Genomic DNA, 24,212 nt, shown 5'->3' on the forward strand with positions numbered 1-24,212 from the left:
TGCTTTCCTGGAGAACTAACGGAAACTTGTTTGTGTTGGGAGGTTTACAGGTAGACGGAACAAACATTGAAGGGCACCAGGCTGCTTTCAGTTAGAAGGATCAGTAGTTGATGTTTTTTTGTTCAGGGGAGAACATAGCTCAGAAACCTTTTAGTTTCAGATTGCAGAAGTCAAAGAAGAACACTGTTCTCCTCAGAAAAATGTTAGAAATAGTTTCAATATAAAAGATTCAGTTTGAAAGTTCCCAACCAGAAGTGATTGGTTAGAATCCTAAAGGAGTTATTCAAATCTGAGAAAATCTAAGCTCAGTTGTACAATACTCAAGGAAGAAGCTTTCAGATTCAAGACCAGGAGTGAAAAACAATTGTTAAGCAAACCTATAGAAGTGACAGAGAAGGGAATTCTCTCCAGTGTTGGACTACTCTAAAAGGTTTGCCTTTGGCATGGATGTAATATATTTTATTGTTTTGAAATCTTTCAAATTGTGTTATATGTAGATAGCTTGGTTAATTATATTTTAACTTTCTTTTGCATAATAAACTTGATTCTACATCTGCAGTGTTTCAGTGAAAGATCACTTGTTAAATAATAAAAACAATATGATCCATCAAGTCAAATTTCAGACAGGGGTATAACTTGTCCAGTAATAACATTAGCTAGAATACAAGGGCTAGGGCCATGTTTAGGTGTTGCATTTTTGTCCCCATTCGGTCACCCCTTCCAACACAAAACAAACATAAATACGGTGCTCAGCTTTTCACTGAGCTAAACCATTATGGCAGGAATCTGATCTGGTTTAATTACTCATTCATCAGTGAATTCTCCTAGCATTAACTAAGGTACCAAAAGATAAATTGAAACTTCACTTCAGCACATACAGTTTTCACAGACTAACAACTGTGAAAGTCAACATCACAAAAGCACTATGAAACCTCAAGAGAATAATTCATAAGGGAATTGGTTTACTCAAAGCACCATCCAGCATCCCGGATGTTATTCCCTTATGGAACGACAACCATAACTACATGATAATCTTGCATCACTGACAATATTACAGGAAATTTGAACGTAACTAACTCTCTTACATTTCTAAATGACATCTCCAGAATAGCTCCCGATTTTTTTCTCCACCCAACACAGCTGAACTCGGCTGTTAATTTTCACACCTTGCCCATTTCACTTAACAAAAATTACAATAAATGGGGAGGCTTCTCGCATCAACCATTTGAAGCAGGTGCAGCTCAAGTTGAAGAGCCCTGAAGGAAAAGGAACTGGACTGAACTACAACAATAAAATTAAACCGTAGATGAGAAACAAGTACAAATGTGAATTTGAAAGGGCTCGGGTAGTAAGAAAATATGGTGACATTTTAAATGCAGCCAAAGGCAGAAGCAATGAAAATTGTTAAATCACCAAAAGATGTAGAACTCAGGAGTCACTTCAAGCAACTCCTCTATAGTGAAAGTTTTATACATGCATTTACTTGCAAATTTCAGGGAAAAAAAAGTGAAATTTAGCACAAAGCAATATTTTGAAGATAAAGATACTTTGGACATTGAGTTTATATGTTACATTTTAAGACTGATATTTTACCATCTCCATTGGAAATTCTCAAATTATTATGGAATTCCAATTTAAATGCTGAAATGAACAGTTTAGTATAGCTCAAAATTTACACCTTGTACAAATGTTTCCAACTACATTGTCATTTTTGACAACATCTACCTAATTGAACACAGCAATTGCAAAATTTTCAACGTCATGGAGCCTTATTAGACTCAAGTGTTGGCACTAATATGGATACCAAGCTGTCTCATGTCCATGTTCTGCGCTCAAAAAGTTCATATCACTGTTAAGTCTCAATTCTTGACCTAACACTTTTCACTAGCTCAAAATCTAACTCACACACAAAAGAAAAATAATTCATAATTTTAAGAGTTTAGCATCTAGTAGCATCCTGAGTCTATACAGTACTTGAAAAATTTTACACGTATGTTTTGACAAGCACATGTTGATACGACATGGCTAAACCAGGATTCTGTGCATTTTTTTAAAAACTCATTCATGGAATGTGCTTATATGTAGACCAGCATTTCTTGCTCATCACCAAGTGGCCACAGGGCAGTTAAATGTCAACCAAATTGCTGTGACTCCAGACTCACATTTAGATCAAACCAAGTAAGGATGGCAGATTTCCTTTCATAAAGGCAATTAGTAAACTAAATGAGATTTTGGAATTATTTTATTAAATTCAAATTTTACCATCTTCCATAATGGAATTCAAATCCATGCCACCAAAACATTAGCCTGGGGTTCGAGATTACTAGTCCCGTGATATTGACTATTGAGCCAACTGGCACAGTAACCGTATTTTGCATAATAATGGCAAACCTGCAAATAAAAACTTGTAAGTGAACCTTTTAATCTCTTGGGAGAGTAATATACAAGTTCATTCTAAAAACAACTGAACTAGTTACTAAGCATGAAAAATTTGACATGATATTTGAAGATATAAAAAGCATCTTAAAAGGGCCTTTCCTTCTTTTAACAATGTCCAATGGAGATTGAGGTGATGAACAGTAAAGCACAAGGGTGTGTCTGAGTTCTCTTCGTAAAAGAATTTTAAACTTGTGTTCACTGACATCTTGAGCAGGGAGCACACCATCTCGCATGGAGCATCAGTACCCATGACATCAGTGACAGCAATATCCCAGGCAAAGTTACCACAGATAACACTGATGAATTCACAGTACTAGCTTTAAGGTTTTGGAGTAGATTTGTAGCTCGGGTTGTGGGTGTTGAGGTTGGTTGGCTCACCGAGCTGGTTTCTTGTATCGCAGACGTTTCATTACCATGCTGGGTAACATCCTCAGTGCAGTCTCCAATGAAGCTGTGTGTTTTCCCGCCTGGTTTTTAAACTCTGGAGTCCGTTGAGCTGGATTGCCTCCCTTCCGGTTTTCCTTCGTAGTATATGGGGTCAAGTTCAATGAGGTTCAATTAGGCTGCACTGAGCTTTATGCTGAATATTCTACTTTTCACAGAAGTTGGGTCAAAAAACTTCATGAGGGTTTAGTGTATGGCCTAATTGCACAATGCCTTCTCAAAGCAAAAAAGAAAAATACTATAGATGCTGAAAACTTGAAAAGGTCTTTGCAATTTTGTTTAAATGAAATTTATTCCTGTATGTCATAAAAAGATTTTTTTTAAAAAACATTATATGCATAGATAGAGGGCTACATAAGTAATCTGGGATTATGTTTTTGAATATCTTCTCCTGTTTTTGCTCACTGACATTTCTTGAATTTTAACAGTGTTCATATTTATTAATGATATTACAGTTGGAATAGAAAGTCACATATCTAAGTTGGGCAATGACACAAAGATAGGCAACACTCTAGCAGTGCCGATGGACATATTAAGATACAAAAAGATGGTAACAGACAAGTGAATGGGTAGAAACTATGGCAAATTTATTTCAATGCAAGTAAATGTGAGGTCATCATTTGGACCTGAAAGCAAAATGGGATACTCTTCAGCTGGTCAAAAGCAAAAAATATTTGAGATCTAAAGAGACTTGCAGGGTATATGTACATAGATCATTAAAATGCCTGAAACAGGTACAGAAAACAGGAGAATAATGACCTTGATATCAAGAACAGTAGAATACAAGTTGTAGATGTCATGCTGCCACAATCTAAAGGCCTGATTAAATCACATTCAAGCACTGTGAGCAATTCTGAGCACTACACTGTAGAAAAGATCTACTGATCTTGGAGCGAAAAAAAGAGTATTTACTGCAATGACACTTGAACAGCAAGGATTACCTTCGGAGAAATTATACAATTATTCCTTGAAATTTGAGAGATTAAGTCTTATAAGTCTTGATTTGATCAAAGTTTAAGATATCACTGGGGACTGACAGCAAATGATGAGAAACCATTTCTGCTGATTCAGAAATCTGGGCCTAAGTAATAGTGTAAAAATAACAGGCCTTTCAGAAGTAAAATTAGGAAATCGCTGTACAAATATGGATAGTAAAATCCTACAGATAATAAGAACTGCCGATGCTACAGTCAGAGATAAAACAGTGTGGAGCTGGAGGAACACAGCAGGCCCGGCAGCATCAGAAAAGCAGAGAAAGTCAACTTTGCCGCTCCTCTGATGCTGTCTGACCTGCTGTGCTCCTCCAGCTCCAAACGGAGTTATCTATAGTGAAATTCTAGAACTCGTCCGCAAACAGTGCGTAAAGTTCCAGCAATTAATGCTGGATATTAGTTATTTTAAATTTTGAGACTGATTAAATTGTATCAAAATTTAGTGATTGGGGAAAGTGGTTATATAGGGTTAGGTCACAAGTCAGCCATGACTTAAGCGATGGCAGGATACATTTGCAGGTTGAAATGGGCTAACCCTGTTCCTATATTCTAAAATATAAAATGCCTTTGAAAATGTGCCCACTGTCTCTTTTATTAGTACAAATTGAGTCCATAAAAATTGTATGTTGATGTTAAAAATAGAATTTAAACACTAAAATAAATCCAAATTTTAAGAGCAGTTTTAAGAACTGAATAAAATAAGTCACGCCACAATTATGAAAATATACAACTAGCAAAAACCTCACAAATACATTCAAAGGATACTAAGCAAGTAGAGCATCTCTCAACAATCCTGAATAATGCATTAAGTGACAATAAAATTAAAAGAAAAATCCCTACCATTTCTCTAGGTAAGCTTTTAATGGGTTACATAGAACATAGAACATAGAACATTACAGCGCAGTTAAGGCCCTTCGGCCCTCGATGTTGCGCCGACCTGTGAAACCAATCTGAAGCCCATCTAACCTAAACTATTCCATTATCATCCATATGTTTATCCAATGACCATTTAAATGCCCTTAAAGTGGGCGAGTCTACTATTTTTGCAGGTTGGGGAGAAAATGATTTCATTTAGCACAATCATTACCTAATTGCTCATTTTCTTCCAAATTAATTCATGAAATCTGGGTATCAATAGATGGGCCAGCATTTATTGTCCATCTCTAGTTGCCATCTAGAAGGTGGTGGTGAGCTGCCTTCTTGAACCACTGAAGTCCATGTGCTGTAGGCAGACCCATATTCCATTGGCAGCGACAGCAGGCCAGTGAGGCGGCAATGGCAGCCTAGCGATTGGAGAAGCGCCTGCACCGTTGCGGAGATGGGACTTAAGACTCTGAGATCTGGATTTTTTTTTCCTCTTGCCCCTGTTAAATCTTTCAATTCTGTTTTTTGCAACCAAGTGGGCACCAGTGAATGGCACTTTTCGCTGTACTTATGTATTCCTATAATTAGTACTTGTGACAAATAAATAAATCTAATAAATCTCACTTCCTGGATTTTGACCCAAATGATAGTGAAAGAACAGTGATATAATTTCAAGTCAGTGTGTTGAGTAGTTTGGAAGGGATCTTGCAACTGGTGGTGTTCCCATGTATCTGCTGCCCTTGTCCTTCTGGATTGAAGTGGTTGTGTTTGGAAGGTGTTACAGAACCTTGGTGAATTTCTGAAGAAAGTTGTACAATTTAAATATATTTTTCAATTTTGAACTAGGTTTCCAGAATACAGGCAAATGGTAACAGTAAATATAAGCAGGAAGCCATTTGGCCCTTAAAGGCTACTCCACCATTCAATGTGACCATGGTGAATTCTCTATCTCAGTGTCATGCTTCTGCACATTCCCAACACCCCCTCAACACTTTTAACTTCAAAAAAATGTTTAAAATATATTCAGTGACTTATACTCCACAGGTTCAACAACCTCAAATGGAGACACTTCTCCTCACTTCAGTCTGAAATGGCCATGTATCCGGACAACAGCTTGATCTGAAATCCCAGCCAGGGAAAACATCATGCCTGCATCCAGCCTGTCCAGCCCTATCATAATTCTATGCATTGAACTGGGATCTCATTTAATTCTTCTAAATTCCAGTGAATACAGGTTAGCATTCAAATATGAAACTTTCATGCTAAAAACTTCTAAGGACTCATCGAGCGGTCTCCACAGTCCACAACGACACAGCAAGGAGTCAATTAAGCAGAAACTCAGTTGAGACTGGAGAGTAACTTTTCTAAATTTCAGTCTCCGAGAGAGACAACGTCAGGAGAAAAAGTTGAAACATTGTTATGCTATGCGTTTTAGATCCTGCTGTCACATTTAGAAGCTTTTTTTAAAAAAGTCTTTTGTGAAATAACTTCTGTTTTGTTCAGGAAAATCTGCAGCTTCTGACAAATATTTCATGATTAACAAGCACATTAGTTTTATTTGGCTTGTTAATGTTAACTAAACTAAATAAATGATCAAATAAAAAGCAAAATACTGTGGACGCTGGAAATGTGAAATATTAGAAGGATGTGAACATACTGGAGGGAGTCCAAAAAGTATTTACTAGAATGGTCGTTGGGATCAGAAACTTCAGTTATGAAGGCAACTATCTCAAACTATTTGTAGCTGTCTTCTCTACAAGGAAAAGAAACAGGAGATCTGAGAAGTTTTCGAAATGAAGAAGGGTGCGAATAGAACAGATGGGAAGAAACTGATTCCACTTGTAAAGGATCAAGAACTGAGAGGGCTCAGATTTAAAATGAATTGGAAAAGAAAGAAATGAGAGGTGAGAAACATCTTCAACATTAGAAGTGGAGTATGGAATGTACTACCTGGAAATGTGGTGGGGACAAGTTCAATACAGGCATTCAAGAGGGTTTTGGATGATCATTTGGAAAGAAATAGTGCAGAGGGTATGGGGAAAAAGGAGAAAATTGGTACTAGGTAACGATGCTCATTTGAATGGCCAGCGCGGGCATGATGGGACGAATGACAACCTACTGTTCCATAACACTTCTCTGAAATGTGCGGGAAAACCAAACCCATTTTCTAGAATAGAAGTAGTAATGCACAGCACCCAAACCAATTTAAGATTTTTTCCATAGACTAACGGACAGCGACTAAGAAATACAGTTATTTTCAACTATTTCAATTATCTTCATTCTCCTTTTTCAGTTCTATCATTTCCAGGCAGTCCATTGCATAATAGTTTGAGTCACACCTGTCCCTTCAGCCATCTAAATGAATTTTTTGCATGATCTGCACATGCCAAGGCAGTTGTCAACTTGCAGTCTGGTTGACCAGCTAAAAAGTGATGCAGCATTTCTTTGCCACCTTTAAGCATTTTTGAAAGAATTTTCAACTGCAGTACTCATGGCATTCATTGTCCAAACTTGTATTTGATGAATTCCTCTCTATCATCTGAAACTTTGCTGATTTTCCATGTCCAGTCCCTATCCAAATCATTGTGATTCTGTCCATAATATTCTTTTGATTCTTAGTAATGTTCCTTTAGTTGAAAAGACTAAATCTGGTTGCCAGGCATACAAAATATTCTCTATTCCATACACTTTCAATCAATGATTGTTTGTTAGAGTCAGGTGACAAAGAAGGCTTATTGTAGGATGTAGTGGAGCCTCTGATACCCATTTCATGCTTCTCACTAATTTCTGTTAGCCCATGTTCCTTTTCAGCCACACCCAAATATTTTAGATACTTTTGATACGTAGGGTGGGCAGCTTGAGACTTTTATTCTGATTCTTATCCAATGTCATTCATTAATACTTATCTAACACTGAGAAACAAGTTTAATTAGGGGTCAGTAATATCCTGATGTGATAAATTGCAGATGTACTGACATCCAAAAACTAACTGCCTGATCTTGCTACAGGTCAAGTTTCATTTACGCTTACTTCATTTACTGAACAGTAAAAATATCTGACTAGAGAATGCATTGTTACCTACAAAATGACTTACTCCAGGTATTTAACATGGAATTACAGCCCTAAAGCAACTCTCACCTAAATTCATTTAATCCTGCATAGAAACTCATACCTAATAAATCAAAACATTTTGAAGACTTGGATCAGATCATCCCTTAACCTTCTCAATTCTAAGATCTAGTTTGTACAATCTCTTCTCATAAATTAACCCCTGAAGTTCAGTATCTCGTATGTTCTCTTCATAGTCTTTATTTTCCTCATCTCGTTTCAGCATACTGTATTTGACCTGAACCATACTTTAAAAAATTCACCTGACAGACATGCATCTCTTCTTGTTTTATCATAATCTCCATCTCACTAGGCAGCCAGGGTGCCCTGGCTATGGCATAATATGTTAAAATATTATAAGTGAGAAGCTGTACAATCAGCACACAAATTTGCACATACACTGAATGTGATATGGATGATCATTCATCGTGGGACAACATACAGGACACAAAAAGTGAGAAACAGTTGAGGCTACAGATTTACCTTGTAGCTTCAAACAAATGAAGGACAGAAAGTAATCCTCTAAAATTAAACGCATGGATGTTAATTATCAAATGTCTGATTTACGGAAGGCAATACATCTAACAATAGAGCTGTCAGGAGTTTCACAAAGAATTTCATCATGTAATGCCTAATAGATGTTTTCAAACTAATGTTTAAAGTGTTGGCTGTAACAATATTGCTGCAGAGTAGCAGCCAGCATGATCACAACACAAGAAGGGCCCCCAGTTCAAAGCCAGGCAGGAACATTATATGGAGTCTTGTGTCATAGTGGTGGTACTTTGGGCTAGAAGATTCAGGTTCAAATCCCACCTGCCATGGAGGATGTCATATTTGAACTCTAATTTAATTGGGGGCACAGGAGGAAGGAAGTTCATTGTATATTAACTTGTTAAATGCATATTGTTAAGTAATTAATTGTATATTGTAAATATTAAATAAAAAAGCTAAATGATAAGTTTGAATTGTATAAATGAGCACTGCCTTAAATGGTGATTGTTGGGGTTAGGAGCTGTTACCAGCAACAGTATAAATAAATATGCAGTGTGTGTAAAGATTAGCTCCAGTTATATCCTTCACCAACCAGCATCTGCACAGTAAAATCAGTCATCTCTATCTTTATTTCTACCATCTGTTGCTGAAACCTTCAACTAAGTCTTTTCCACCTCAAAACTAAACTATTTTTATGATCAGTCTTCCTTCCAGAATCATCCAAAACCATTATTTATGTCCTATCCCACAATATGTCCCACTCACCAACTTTTACTGTTACACCAATTCCTCAGCGTTCAAATTTAAACAGTCACACTTCTGCTTAAGTTTCTCATTGACCCTGCTCTAAGTTGGATCTCCATCCACACAAACTCTATGCCGCAGATGTTGACTTTTATGCATTTTCCTATCCTTCAACCATGTAATGCTCGAATATGTCTTCACATACACTTATGTCCCAACATACAGAATTCACACTCTAAATCCTCCTGCCTCTACACTTTCTCCAAGATTGTCTGACCAAACTGTTGGCCACCACTCCTAAACTCTTTGGTTCACATCATTTTCTTCATACCACAAAGTACTGATGCGAGTCTATGTTGCAAGTACTATATAAATTCAAGTTGTATACATGCTTAAGGATTTTCAAATAGAAATATGAATCTATATTTATTCTAGAAGTAATTGTTTTCTCCTATCATATTATATACAAATGTTTCAATGCTTTAACGTTTCATAAAGCAGTCCCGAGCTGCTAAGTGGAGCACGGGAAGAAACTGAAAAATCAGATCACGATTTTCTAATTCCTCTCTGGCTTCAGACATCATGTAAACATAATGCAAACGTTGCATTACTTTTTAAAAAGGGAGCAGTTACAGGCCTGTCAGTCCAACCTCAGCAGTGAGCAAATTACTGGAAAACATTGTTTAAAAGTTTAAATCATTCAGAGAAGCACAGAACAGCAAGCATAGATTTCTCAAAGAAATGTTGTGTCTTACCAAGAGCTGGCAGGTGGAATTAGACTGGATAACGTGTTTCTAGCTTCTTTCTCCAAATCTTTCTATGCTTCAATTTTGAATATTTATTTGTCTCTTCAATAGGGAGTATTTGGGACAAGCGAACACCAAACATGATTGGGAATTTCTGCAAGCTTGGTTCTCAATACGGGACTTCATTAACAGGTACATAGAAATAGACCCCATATACAGACCGCTGCTAAAACAACAGAACCAGAAGTAACAAGACCATCACACCAGAGGATCTTATAAATCCGGAAGGAAGTAGAACACCAACGCTTCAATTAGAAGTCGCACTGATGATGTTGCCTAGAAGGGTAACAAAACATCTGCACACCACAGAAGAACCAGCTCGGTGAGCTAACAAACAACTGCATCCGCAACCCAGCTACAAATTTTTGCTTAATAACAATTTCAAGGTTGGTACCATCTGTCATGTTGGTCTTCTGGTGAAAATTGAGAATTAGGCTTGAGTGTGCCACTTGCTTGGTTGAATTACTACTGAAGAGCAATATTTTAGGAGTAAACACAGCCAGCCATACATACTACATAAACTCTAGCACTCCATTTTGGCTTATGCACAAATGTCCCCACCATGATCTAAAATTCAACAGTGATGACAGTTCCTTTACCAATCAAGTCAGTTAATTTTTCACCCTGGAAAATGCACCTGCTATTTTAGTCAATACTGTTTTAATTGATTGTACTCAATATAATGAAGATCACAGCCTCAAATGTTTCATATTTATAATGTTAATGTCACTCAAACTCACTAGCATCCCAAGTGGTTAAGATTTGTCCCACGATGGTCATCCAGTTTACTTGGACATCACCTTTAACTAGCCATTGACCTATAAAAATCATCTACAGAAACAGCTACACAAATGAAAATTCCAAAAGCCTTAAATCAAACTTACTAATACTGACAACAAATATCTATCTTCTACTCATTTTACAATTATGTTCACTATTAATGAATGTACAACGCAAGCTAAGTATTTTGCAAAGCATGTTTACAATGTAGCTGTTCTACATCTTGGCATTCACTTACGGTTAGAGCATTAGTGAATAGTGTCTGTGACAATTTATGGCATCCATTCACCGATGGAGACCAGACTTCAGACTTTAAGATCTGGACGTTTTCTTACCTTTTGGCTTTATTTTAAATTCTGGTTTTGTAACGAAGATGGCAACTTTGTACATTTTTCCCCACTGTATCCATGTATTCCTATCCTGGAGTATGTGACAATAAAATCTAATTCTAATTCTAATTCTATATAACAAGTAGCACTACTCATTTAAAGACACCCAATGTCATCAACCTTTCCGAGTTCGTTTGATAGTAGGTGCTCCTATAAAATCGTAAATCTCTAAATAATACCAACCGAGGATTTACCTGATCACAATGTAGTTGCACACTTCACAACCATGTTCAAATCAAACTTTCATCTATGGGGCCATTGTGACATTAATCACACCCCACATCTAGGTGCCTACACTCAAAGCTGGTAATAACAATGCTCTGCAATGACTGTAATTATTTGCTCAGTTTGTGTACATTAAGCAAATTGACAGATTACTAAGGGAAACATCACAAAAGCATTCTTACAAAATGTTAGTGACTTGCACAAGTCCAACGTCAGAGGTTTCAGGTTTTAACATGCAATGACAACAGTAAACAACAAAGAGCAGAACTGATGTATATCATTTGCAGCATTGCTGACCTATGGATATTAGCCCTATAAAAAGTGTCCATGGAAAATTAGCAAATGCTGCTCAGGGTGCTTTAGATCTAGATCGGGATTCTTAATCAGGGATTCCACAAGATGTCCCGTCACTGGTCTCCCCCACAGATTTTTCAATCGGCCTATCCCTGGATTGGCTCAACTCGTATAGATTACATAATGAAATCATCACTTATTAAATTAACAGGCATGCAACCCACCAATGATCTCACCTCTCTCATCAGCCATTAAGTGAACTTGAAAATTAACACTAAACTGCCAACAATAATGTCGCAGTCCAGATTCAATAATATTTATCACCATTCTGTCCATGCAAGTGCTACACCCTCATGTTTCTGGATGAGGTGAGCCATCGTTTCTGTCAGAAATATTGGCACATCAGGCAACACAAGTTTCAACGAATGTGGAACTCTGGACATTGAATCTACAATGAAACAAACAAAGCTTAGCCAAATAAAATACCCATAAGGGAATTGTAAAAGGTTCCCAGGCAGAAGTGGAAGTTGGGGTGGGGGTGGGAATCCCAGAAGGAGGAAGCAAAGCAGGTAGTGGGAAGAGCCTGCAGAATTGAACTCTCTCAAAAAGGGGATTCTGGCAAAACCTGCACCCAAGAAACAAATCAGTAAAGTAACAAAGATAATACTTAAAAGTTATCGAAGGGGTAAATTAGGCCCTGTTATATATTTAGCACGTATTTACAACATTAGATCCCCTTTCCTTCCTCCTGAGGAAAAAAAACCATGGTAGACCATGACTGGGGTGTTATAATATTGGACGATAAAATGACATAAATTAGCAAGATTTGAGGCTAACATCTAGCTAGAGCAATTTATGGGATATAGCATGTAAACTGGTCAACATTTATTATCCATCCCTAACTGTCCCCAAGAAGGGAGTGGCAGGCCACCTTCCTGAACCAGGGTATTCCACAGCAGGCAAGAACACCCAAAGTGTAACTAGGGAGTTTTAGGACCCAGTGACATAGTCACAAAGGCGTGTAATTGTAGATGATGGTGTTCTCATACATATGCTGCCCTTGACTTCTGGGTGGCAGATGCCATCAAGTGGGCTGAAGGGTATCTTCTAGCTGGCACACACTGCTGCCACTGTCTGTCAGTGGGTCACCTGGACAGGAAGCAGAACCAGAAAACTCAAGTATGACCTGAACCAGGATGACAGCACTGAGGGCAAGAACATCCAAAAGGCCAAGTACTGAACAGGATAACAGGTCTTAGCATCACCAACTTCAATGAGGTACAAATTCAAAAGCAGCATAAAGTAGCAAATAAGTACTGCACCACACATTAGAAAGTGAACACACAGCAACCAATGATCAGGATCATGGCAACTGACTCTTCGAATCAATCATACACATCTATCCCATTCTAAAACCAATGCCAATCATTTTGCAGTCTTTTCTGATTGGTGATCAAACCTATCTACGCTAACCAATTTTTCCATGATATACAGCAGCACCAAGCCATTCGCCACCCAAATCACTAAAGATGCATAAAAATAATATAAAAACACAAGTAACTATTAAAAATCACTGTCTTGCCCACAAACCTATCCAGTCTATTCTTTCTTTCTCCTCATCTCATAAACAGTAATTTTGCCTCTGATTGCAAAAGTAATTATTCGCTTCAGCATCAGTAGGCAAAGCCACAGTAAACCACCACTCAATACACCAGATCTCCAATATGTGAAGACCACGCGCACAACCTAAGATTCCTAAAATGCTCTGATACTTCAATCACAGTAATATAGTTCTGCCTTCTTGCTTATATCAAGTCAATATACAATTATCAACCAAAATGGCCTACGGAGAAAGGTCAAAATCAATTTTAAGAACGTAAGTAGATGTCCCAGAATCAGGTATTACCCAACAAATGGAGTCAGCAAAATACAGGCAAGGATCTTTGAAAACAAGCAGGAGATTTTCAACTTCCTAATGCAGCTCACAACTTAGGCTCCATTTCAAATATCTTCTCTACCCTTCTACAAAATAATTTCAGAAAATGTAACATTTGAACTACTCTCTTCTTAAAACATTGGGAAATAAAAATCAAGTCAAAGAAATGATTACTGAGCCCCTCGCTGAGATATTTGTATCATCGGTAGCCACAGGCAACGTCCCGAAAAACTGGAGGTTGGCTAATGTGGTGCCACTATTTAAGAAAGGTAATAAGGAAAAACCAGGGAACTATAGAGCAGTGAGCCTGCCATCAGCAGTAGGCAAATTGATGGAGGAGATCCTGAGGGAAAGGATTTACACGTATTTAGAAAGGCAAGGACTGATTAGGTACAGTCAACATGGCTTTGACTGTGGGTAATCGTGACTCACTAACTTGATTGAGTTTTTTGAAGATGTAACAAACAGAATTGATGAGGGCAGAGTGGCAGACACGATCTACATGGACTTTAGTACGGCATTCGACAAGGTTCCTCATGGCAGACTGGTTAGCAAGGTTGGATCACATGGTATGCAGGGAGAATTAGCATTAGGATACCGAACTGGCGTGAAGGTAGAAGACAGGTGGTGGTAGTGGAGGATTGCTTTTCAGACTGGAGGCCTGTGAACAGCAGTGTGACACAAGGATTGGTGCTGGGTCCACTGCTTTTCCTCATTTATATAATGATTTGGATGTGAACCTAAGAGGAATGGTTAGTCAGTCTGCAGACAACACCAAAATTGGAGGTGTAATGAACAACGAAAAAGGTTACCATAGACTACAGCTCTGATCAGATGGGCCAATGGGCCAAGGAGTGGCAGATGGAGTTTAATTTAGATAAACATGAAGTGCTGCATTTTGGAAAGGCAAATCAGGGCAAGTCTTAGACTGTTAATTATAAGGTCCTGGGAGTATTGATGAACAAATACAAAGACAAAGACACTTTGGACAGCAGGTTCATGGTTCCTTGAAAATGGAGTCACAGGTAGATCGGATAGTGAAGGCGGCGTTTGGTATGCTTGCCTTTATTGGTCAGTGCAGAGTAGAGGAGTTAGGAGATCACGCTGCAGCTGCACGGACATTGGTTAGGCCACTACTGGAATACTGTATGCAATTCTGGTCTCACTGCTATAGAAGGATGTTGTGAAACTTGAAAGGGTTCAGAAAAGATTTACAACAGTGTTGCCAGGACTGGAGGGTTTCAGCCATGGGGAGAGCTTAACAGACTGGGGCTATTTTCCCTGAAGCATAACAGGCTGAGTGGTGACCTCAGAGATTTATAAAATCATGAGGGGCATGAATAGAATAAGTAGGCAAGGTCTTTTCCCCGAGGTGGAGGGAGTCCAAAACTGGAGGGCATAGGTTTAAGGCGAGAAGGGAAAGATATAAGAGAGACATAAGGGGCAACTTTTTCATGTAGTGGGTGGTCCATGTATGGAATGAGCTGCCCAAGGAAGTGGTGGAGGCTGGTACAGTTATATTTAAAAGGCATCTGGATGGGTATGTGAATAGGAAGGAGTTAGAGGGGCATGGGCAAAATGCTGGAAAATGGGACTAGTTTTACTTAGGATATCTGGATGGCATGGACGAGTTGGATTGAAGGGTCTGTTTCTGTGCTGTATATCTCTCTGACTCCAACTCTAAATAAGAAAGAGAAAAAGGTAAGAATTAAAACTCAAAGACTAAAATTTGAAGAGAAAACAGAGAAGCACAGAAAGGAGAAAGGAAAGGTTTCAGGAAGAGTTACCTATTCCATTGTGCATGAAGGGGAGAAATGACATGACATGTCCCTGCAATGAATCTGTGGGATTTTTCCTTTTCTCTTTACATCTTTCATTAATAAATCCTTTTGAAAAATTCAGGCCTGATGGTTTATGCTATCAGCACAATTGAAAAAAAAGTCTACTGCTGTAATCTCTAAGATCAGGATTCCAAAGTTCAGAAACACCAGTGGTTCAGATTCCTTCTGGGTACATCTGCAATCTCCCAATATAAATCACTTGTGATACTGTTAAGTTAACATTATGGCTTAACTAGTTCTTAATGAATTTCCAAAGCATTTCTAGGCACTATATTAAGTAATCTATTAAGTATAAGAGTATCTCTGATGTATTGAAGTTAATGCAGATAAAGCCAAGTTTCAAGGAGTCTTGCTTTTGAGGATGGTATGAGCACCTGTCCTTTAACGATCAAATGCCATACACCCATGGTAACTAGCTCTGTCTACTTCCCACCATGCACACATATTCACTGTATTCGGAACTCACTGATAAATGCATTCCATAATGCTAAAGAGTGCACTACTTTGCAAACAGAAAATAGAGACTTTATTTATCAAAATACTGTTTTGTTTCTTAATTTTGTTCACTCTCCTGTCTCCGACGTACCACTTCTGTGTTACTCATGGTTAGGCATTCTGACATGATATTAAAATCCACAAATGCCTTAGTCCCAAACTTGGGTGAGATGCTGCAATGCATTTTGTAGAAGGTAACACTACTGACATTGTTCACCAACTTCCTCAATTTTATTCAGAGATTGCCAATCAAGTAATTGCTTTATCCTGGATGATGTTAAGATTCGTGAGAGTTCTTGGAGCTGCATCTGCATCCAAGTGTATAACTTTTCAGAATATTCCACCAGATTCTTAACTAGTGCCTTGTAGATGGTGGACAGCCAGCTGGCAGAGACAGTTATTTGTTGTAGAATTCCTAGCCTCTCACCTGCTCTTGCAACCACTGTATTTGAATGACTGGTCGAATTCAGTTTCTGGTCAATGATTACCACTGGGATGTTCTAGTAGAGGCTTTAGTGATGGCAGTGCCATTCAATGTTAAGTGGACATGATCAGATTCTCCCCTGTTGAAGATGGGCGTTCCCTTGAACAAGGACTGCTGCATTTCAAAGATGACAGCTCATCAGCTTCTCAAGGACAACTAGGGATGGACAATAAATACTGGCTGGCCTGTGATACCTATGTCCAAGTGAATTAAAAAACAACTTGGGTGGCGAACACTACTAACCACTATCAGCCCAAACCTAAATGTTGTTCAGAACTGCTGCATAAGCACACATGCTGCTTCAATATATGACAAGGCACAAATGGTGAACATTAAGCAATCATTAAAGTCATCATTTGACCTTAAATGGTGGAAAGCACATTAATGAAGTTACTGAAGATGCTTGGGCCTCAAATACTATACAAAAGGTACTCAGCGATGATCTGCGAGTGATACTGACCTCAAACATCCACAATTATCTTCCTTTAGACTAGGTATAATTCCAACTAGCTTTGACTTTAGGACTGGCCAGTTCAGACAATAGTGGTTCTACTGTGCCACTCTTGTTCATGGATAGAGGTCGGCCAGCAGGGGTGAATTCCGATCCACATTACCAGCTTTCCTTCAAACTTTCTTGCCAGCTGCGCATGCCACAAAGTCCAGTGCACAGCAGCAACATGCAGAACCAGAAGTCAATGCCACAACTGACATGCCAACATGACTCTCTGTGCACAGAATTTTGGAGCGGCTGCATTGGTGCGCAGTTGCACAGTTTAGAAGAAAAGTTGCTTCCCACTCTCAGAGCTTCCTCCAACTTGTATTCAACGTGGAGGCGTATGAATTCAGCAGCCAAGGTGAGGCTGCAGTGACAAACAATAGCATACTCCCTTCCCAGTGTTTAATTTGATGCCATGAGATATGAAATCTGGAGTTAACGATCCAGCCTTCCCGGACTGATCCCACACAACTGTACATCAGTGTCCCACCAACTCAGGGATAGGTGATGCTGGTGTCTGAGACATTGCCTGTAAAGTCTGATTCAGCAAATAAGATATCAGACTACGGCTCTCCCAAGTTTGGCACCGGCCAGATGTGAGCAAGGCAAACTTTTCAGCATCAACAAACCTGGGTTTGCATTTGTTGCGCCCGAGTAAAGATTGAGTGGTCTGACTAGTTTGATTCTTTTCTTGCGCTGAGCCTTGGTGAAGCCCTACAGCAAGCCCAAGACAGAAATTTATCTATTAGGCATGTAACAAGGATTTTAAAAGTAGTACCAGTAATGATAACTACAAAATTCCTAAATTGTTGTCAAAACCAACCCGATTACAGTGTAGAGAAGAAAACCCGCTGTCCTAATCTGGTCTGGCCTGTGTGCAACTCCAGACCATCAGCAATATGGTTGGCTCCAAGTTTTAATGTAAAATGCCCTAGTAAGTCATGCAGTTATATGCGAGATAACAGGTCACCACCATCTTCTCAAAAGCAATTAGGAATAGATAATAATTGCTGACATTTGAAAAAACATCTACAATTTACTCCAATAAAAGTTGAATGCTGCTTGAACATTTGAATTATCCAGTAACAGGAATTAAGAACATTAGTGAAAATCGCCAAAAGGGCTTTTTTTAATATAAAAAAAGACCCCGGCTTGAGTAGTTCTTTCCAGAACCCTAAGACATCCCAAAGCATTTTAGACAATCACTAAAGTGTAGTCACTTATGTAATATAGAAAACACAGCTAATTTGCATAAGTATGTACGCAAAACAAGTTTTTTTTTAAATAACCAACCTGTCCAGGGATATTATGATACACCTCTAGAACAAGTGGGCCTGAATGTAGGCCTCCTAGCTCAGAAGTAGAGACTACCACTGCACTGCAAGAATCTTAAAGATCCAAAACTAGCTGTACAAGAGTGGCATCAATTTTTTTTTAATAAATTTGATTGAGAAATAAATACTGATGGTCAAATCTCTACCATGGGATCTTCTGTCTCACATGATCAGAGCAGACAGGTCTCAGCTTGATATCCAAAAGACCATTATGACTCAACAACCAGCTAGATTTCCATGCTCCAGTCACTGGACTAGAAATTAACCCACAATCTTCTAAACTAAAAGACGAGAGCATGACCAGCTGAGCCTTGTCGGTGACTTGCAAAATTTAAATCCGGATTATTAGTTGCAAAAACTACAATTTAAACTAGATACTTCTGCATTGAGTTATGACGGCTTCCTTCCAAGTAAAAGCCACATGTCATTTAGAAGAAGAGTATCCCTTCATCTCTATTAAAATACCTGGATTTCATTCTTCAGTTGCTTCTGTCAGGTACTCACTAAGCCATAAGGCAAATGCACATAGAATAGGAATTTTTATAGAAATACACACACATAGAAATATTCCAGAAGGTACTTAAACAAAGCAAACATAGGTATATTTAAAAGAATTGTTTGGAGTAAACATTGAATATTGTTAAAGCTATCAGTGTGATATTGTGCATGGAGGAGTTATTACAAGTCATTGGAAATATTTACAAACTTTAAAAAAGTACGAAGTATGCAATGGTAATGCCAGCTATTTTTCAGAAATCCATCTAAACTCTGCAAAATTAAAAATAACAACTCTAAGATCTCTCATGAGTAAACTCATATCATCTGAATCAAGCTTACGGGCACATTGCAATATTTTTAAGAGCAATACTCAACAATGACATAGTAAATAGCCACAGCTACTTACAACAGGTTACTTACGAAGATTAGGATTACACATTGACCATTAAGTTCCAAATATTGGACAACTCATTAAATGATGAATGACTAGTCTACCAGAAGTATATTTTGGAAATCACTAAACAGCAATTTATTAACTGCGATAAATTTGTACTGAACATGCAGCTAGTCGATTATGTAAAATTCTAAATGATTTTTATTAAAATCATTATTCCTCACAGCTACTGTTAAGACATGTACTCCATTCGGGGAGACAGATTCCAAGGGAGCATTTTGACACCATTCCTCACATGCAAGTCTGATCAATTATTTTCTTTTAGTTCAATGAGACGTAGGTGTAACTAACAAAGCCCGCGTTAAATGCTTATTCCTAAATTATTCTCAAGTCAAGGTAAGTCATTTTGAATTACTGCAATTAATCAATGTAAAGGTAGATAACAATGCTGTTAGGCTTTCAGGATGTTAACTCAGTGATAAAGAAGGAACAGCAGAATATTTCCAAGTCAGGACGGCACACGATTTGGAGGGGAACATCTTTGCCAAATGTATGACTAACAAAATCACAATACAGCTTCTATCCATTCCTCATCATACATCCAAAGAACACACTTTCAAGTAGAGTCACTGGAAGGTTTGGATTTAGGACAATTTTCAAAGATATACATAACGCCCCATTCACCATCTCAACTCTGATTATCAGTATGTTTGGTACGAATTCAAAGATCAAACTCAGAACCCAATCCAGAACACAAATATTAGGGGAGTTTTGTTTGCCAACACACAAGACATTTAACTTTGCATCCGCTACTGACTGGTTTGTGTCTCAATATAATGAATCACATCTAAGGAGTCTCAAAAAAACACTGCCAAACAGAATTTGCTTTCAAAGTCAAATGCTTCCAACTAGACCTCAATGCTGTCCAACCTACAAACCTGCCAAATTTTGACTCACCGCTATCATGGGCAGGTAACTGTTTCTTGCTTAGATTCACAACAGCAATTGTGTTGACTAATTAAAATTACTTAAAAATAATGAGTTATATCATTACACCATGTTGCAGTTAAAAGATGACACTCAAAACCTCAATCTAGTGCGTGAAAAACTGGTGATGCTTCTCAAATAATAAGCATATAATAATAAATGAGTAACGTCTGAGTAAAATCAACATGCTACAAAAATACACTGGAACAAAAACAGTTTATGTAAAATCTGAACTAATTGAAGCAATTACAACTCGATAGGAGCATGTCGGACAGCATTACAACTCTTACGTAAAGTCGGGTTTTACCCCCACCGCCCGATTAAAAACATGAACATGGAATCCCAAACACGATGAAACATTTCAAGTATGTAATTAAAAACGAGAGAGACTGGACATGCCAAAAACATTCAACATTAACAGACTTCACAACGTACATGAAAAGAAACGATAAGTTAATTTTGAAAACGTGTATTCTGCAGTATAAATAATTAGACTCCAGCAAATACCCATTTATATATATATACAAAGTTTATCTGAAAAAAAGTATGGCCCCATCATCTGAGCAACTGCAACCGATAAACGTGTATGTGACTTAAAAGATGTACGTTTAGTGAAATGTCACAAATTCTGGATGTACGAGCTATAAATGTTTCACATTTAACTGCTTGATGCTACAGGTTGAGTGAATCACTTTTGTATTTTTCTTAAAAAACGGATAAACAATCCTGTCAGCAAGCGTTTTTTTCTGGACTTAATTTCCTTCACATTGCACAATGCCGATTACAGATCTGTTACTGACTAAATTGGCCCGAATTTTTTTTTGTTGTCCTCCCCTACCAATCACTCACTATTTTTTCCTCTATCCTCCCTATCCCGCCATCTTGGAGAGAAGCAGCCATTTTTAACGCGGAGCGAAACTTCAACCCATACACAACACAAAACCCATAGTATAGAGCCTGGAGGCTAGAGAGGCTGGGCACACAGAGGGGCAAGCGAAAAATGTACCACATACAAAAACGAAAAGACATGTCCTCCACATTTGACGATCAATGATTTGCAAACGTCTCTACTTATTTGCACCGTTGCTTTTCAAGTTAGCGTACACATTATTATAGAGGAAAAACCCTCATTAAGACAAGCCTACCCTCCGTGAAGTGGGAACGCTTCCACAAATCTTGCTTTATTGTTACAGGACAGATAACGTATGTCTCCTTCTTTACTATAAAGGTACCAAAATGCATAAGGACAAAACAAATAGCCTGATTTTTTTTCAGCTCTTACCTTTACTAACAAGGCCTTCGTTCTGGCGCCATCTTCATGAACCTTCAGAAATCCAAACACTCGGCTGTGCGATAGCGACAGACAGATGACATACGTTAAAATATGTTTTAATTTATGCATAAACACTAAAACTTAATCAAAAACACAACACAAAACTTGCATAATTTTCTAACCTATCGAGAGTTGCAATAGAGTCTTTCTCCTGGGGCGTCAGAGTTGGAAAGTCATCCTCAATTTCACTCGGTTTTCCCGCCGCCATTTTCTTTTCCTCATCACCGAATGATACTCCACAGGATTTCATGGGCTTACAGACAGAGATGAAAAAAAATGTTTGTAATTTATTTTTGCTATTTTTTATTATTGCCGTGGAGTTTTTTTTATTTTTTCACATCCTTCAAGATCTTGCTTCTTTTCTAACATGCACGTGCTGGAGTCCTTGTTTGGGGGGAGATAAAATTAAAACAGCATTGAAATAATATTAGCAAAAAAAAGAGAAAAACTTCAAAGCAGAAAGTTGTAATTGTGTCACACCGAATCCACGCCGTAAGCGCACAAACAGCAAACCCACTCCCAACCAATGGACAGCGGTAGCGCGACCCACGTGCCTTTGTGTTGATTTACGTCAGTCCCTGCTGCGGATCGACGGGCGCGTGGACCCACCCCTTCCGGCTGCTGCGGGCTCCCATTGGCTGTCAAACGAAAACGCTTCCCCGCCCTTTGAGCGGGCGCCCGCGTTCTCCGCCTTCCCACTGGACATTGGTAACTGTCAATCGTCCAGATCCCCGAACACGTCAGCAAGGATCGGGCTTGTCGCAGTATAAAATGAATGGTCGCTGCGCATAACTTTATTTTTGCTCCATTTTAGGTCGGTAGTGGAACTTTAGACGTATGGTGCCTGGGTACTTTGGGTGTGTTAGTCAGGTTTTATTTTGATTACGTCCGTGACGGCAGCTGTACCAGAAATTTTTTTTAGTAACTTTGAAGGCCCCGGCACCAAAGCAATTGTTGGTGACAAAAGCATTCCGTCTCCCATTTCCTACCCCCCCCCCCCGCCCACTCCTTAAAAGTAAATCAATGTTGGTTGCAGTTTGGTGACTTCTAAAGGTTTCTACTATTCATACTTCCAACTGTTTACATTAAACAACCACGAGAGATGGCGCTGTACAAAATGGGACCGCTGCAAGGGGAGTCGCCTTGTGGAACTGGAGAATTTTTGATGTTTCTCCTCACCACCCCCACTCCCGCCGCCTTCCTGTCGCTCCCAGCCCGTGCAGCGCCTCGCAATCGGGAATGTTCCCCTAAAATTTCATATCTTTAATTCCGAGCTAAAGCTACCCTGTGGTTTGACAATAAGGTCTACGTAAACCTAAAAGACCGATTCAGCCAAAGTGAAATGACCAAATGTATATTTCAAAACTAGTTTTATGCCGTTTTGTCTTCCTCTTTCCTCCCTCCTCCCTAGGGTGGCAGGATAGAGATGGACTTCTTGTCGTTCTATTAATTTCGTGGGCCTCCGCCTTAACTCGTCCTTGATATGATGCTCCATCTATTCATTCATGTGCAAATCAGTGTAAAAGCATATTCTTTAAGATATTAAACATATTTTACCATTGTCTTTCTTTTGATAAATGTTATGAATTAGTGTGGTTTTACTGTTGTTTTCTTGCTTTCATTTTGGTATATATTTGTACCATTTTTATCATGCAAAGCTTGCACTTCTGGCTTGGGATACTCTATCTCCATAAAGTGCATCTAGATTTTAAATGTTCTGTATTGATGGGTTTAGTTTTTGCAAAGTGCATTTGTGTTGAAATAATGAGGCAATTGGCACAGCTCAAAACAAACCTCTGTTCCAAAGGTCTCACCACCCTAGCAAAGCTGTGCTGTTGCTGGTGGACTTCTTTAGCTGGCACTTTGCAGATAAACTGTGCAAATGCTCCTATTTTATTTGCCCTTGACAAAGCGCATGGAAATTGGCAATATTCTGTAGGCAGTATCAGCAAATTTCAAATATTGCCACTGAGACAGTCAAGCATTTATCTCTCCTGTTTTAGGATCTTGCTGTGTGTGTATTGGCAGTTGTATTTTTCTACACTTACAATATTAATTGTAGTTCAAACAGTTTTAAAGGCTGGAAATATTCATCAGATCAGGTGGCTCCCAATGATGAAAGAAACAGTACTTCAAAATTACTTCAATAATCCAAAGAACTGCAGATGTTGGAAATCTAAAACAAAATTGGAGAAACCCAGCAGGGCTGGCAGCATCTGGAGAGAAAGCAGATTTAACATTTTGGTTAGGTGACTGTTCTTCAAAATTACCTAGGAATGTCAAAAGCAGTATAAAAGACAATGGGAACAGATGGCTAGAAATACCTCACTAGCCATCCACTAAAACATCAGGTTCAGGCAGTGGGCAGTGATTTAACTTTATTTGTCTGTCATCTGTATGGTTGTATCTCACTGGGGTGTTCTTAGTGAGAGACATTTTGCCAGTAGACTTGATCTTCTGCCTGCCATGGGAGTGGGGAGCTGTCATCATTATCACCCTTCAATAGCATGTTCCAAACCTAAAAGCTCAATTGCCTAGATGGACAGGAGCAGTAGTTTTACAATCACCGGGACAAAATTCAGGGTTACCCTTCCTACCAGCCGAGTAAATGTACCTGCACCACTGACTGAAAACTGCTTATCACCACCTTGAGGGCAATTAGGGATTAGACAATAAATGCTAGTCCATCCTGCAAAAGAATAAAACAAAAACTTAATTTGATTAGATGTTTACTTTGAAGTTTTTGGTGTATTTCAGAAAGGGAACAATGTTTCACTTAATTGGAACTTGTTTGGAGCTAAAAATGGGGCAGGACTTTGGAACTCAAATCGTTTGGA

General features: G+C 38.6%; 1 protein-coding gene across 4 annotated transcripts in view; it reads right to left on the reverse strand.

Annotated features, from left to right (window-relative positions):
• Positions 1-21,908, reverse strand: part of kdm6a (lysine (K)-specific demethylase 6A) — a 224,219-nt gene extending 202,311 nt beyond the window's left edge. For all 4 annotated transcript variants that reach the window (XR_007263189.1, XM_048602716.1, XM_048602715.1 and 1 more), the window contains exons 1-2: positions 21,498-21,908; positions 21,325-21,388 (exon numbers count right to left, since the gene is read on the reverse strand). Coding sequence is in view for 3 of the 4 variants with exons in the window: in XM_048602716.1 (XP_048458673.1) it covers positions 21,325-21,388; positions 21,498-21,625 (192 nt within the window). In the remaining variant the exon portion in view is untranslated. The remainder of the gene's footprint in view (positions 1-21,324; positions 21,389-21,497) is intronic.
• Positions 21,909-24,212: the final 2,304 nt, after the last annotated feature.

Source organism: Rhincodon typus, chromosome 11 (genome assembly GCF_021869965.1).
Source record: "Rhincodon typus isolate 14 chromosome 11, sRhiTyp1.1, whole genome shotgun sequence".
NCBI lineage: Eukaryota > Metazoa > Chordata > Chondrichthyes > Orectolobiformes > Rhincodontidae > Rhincodon > Rhincodon typus.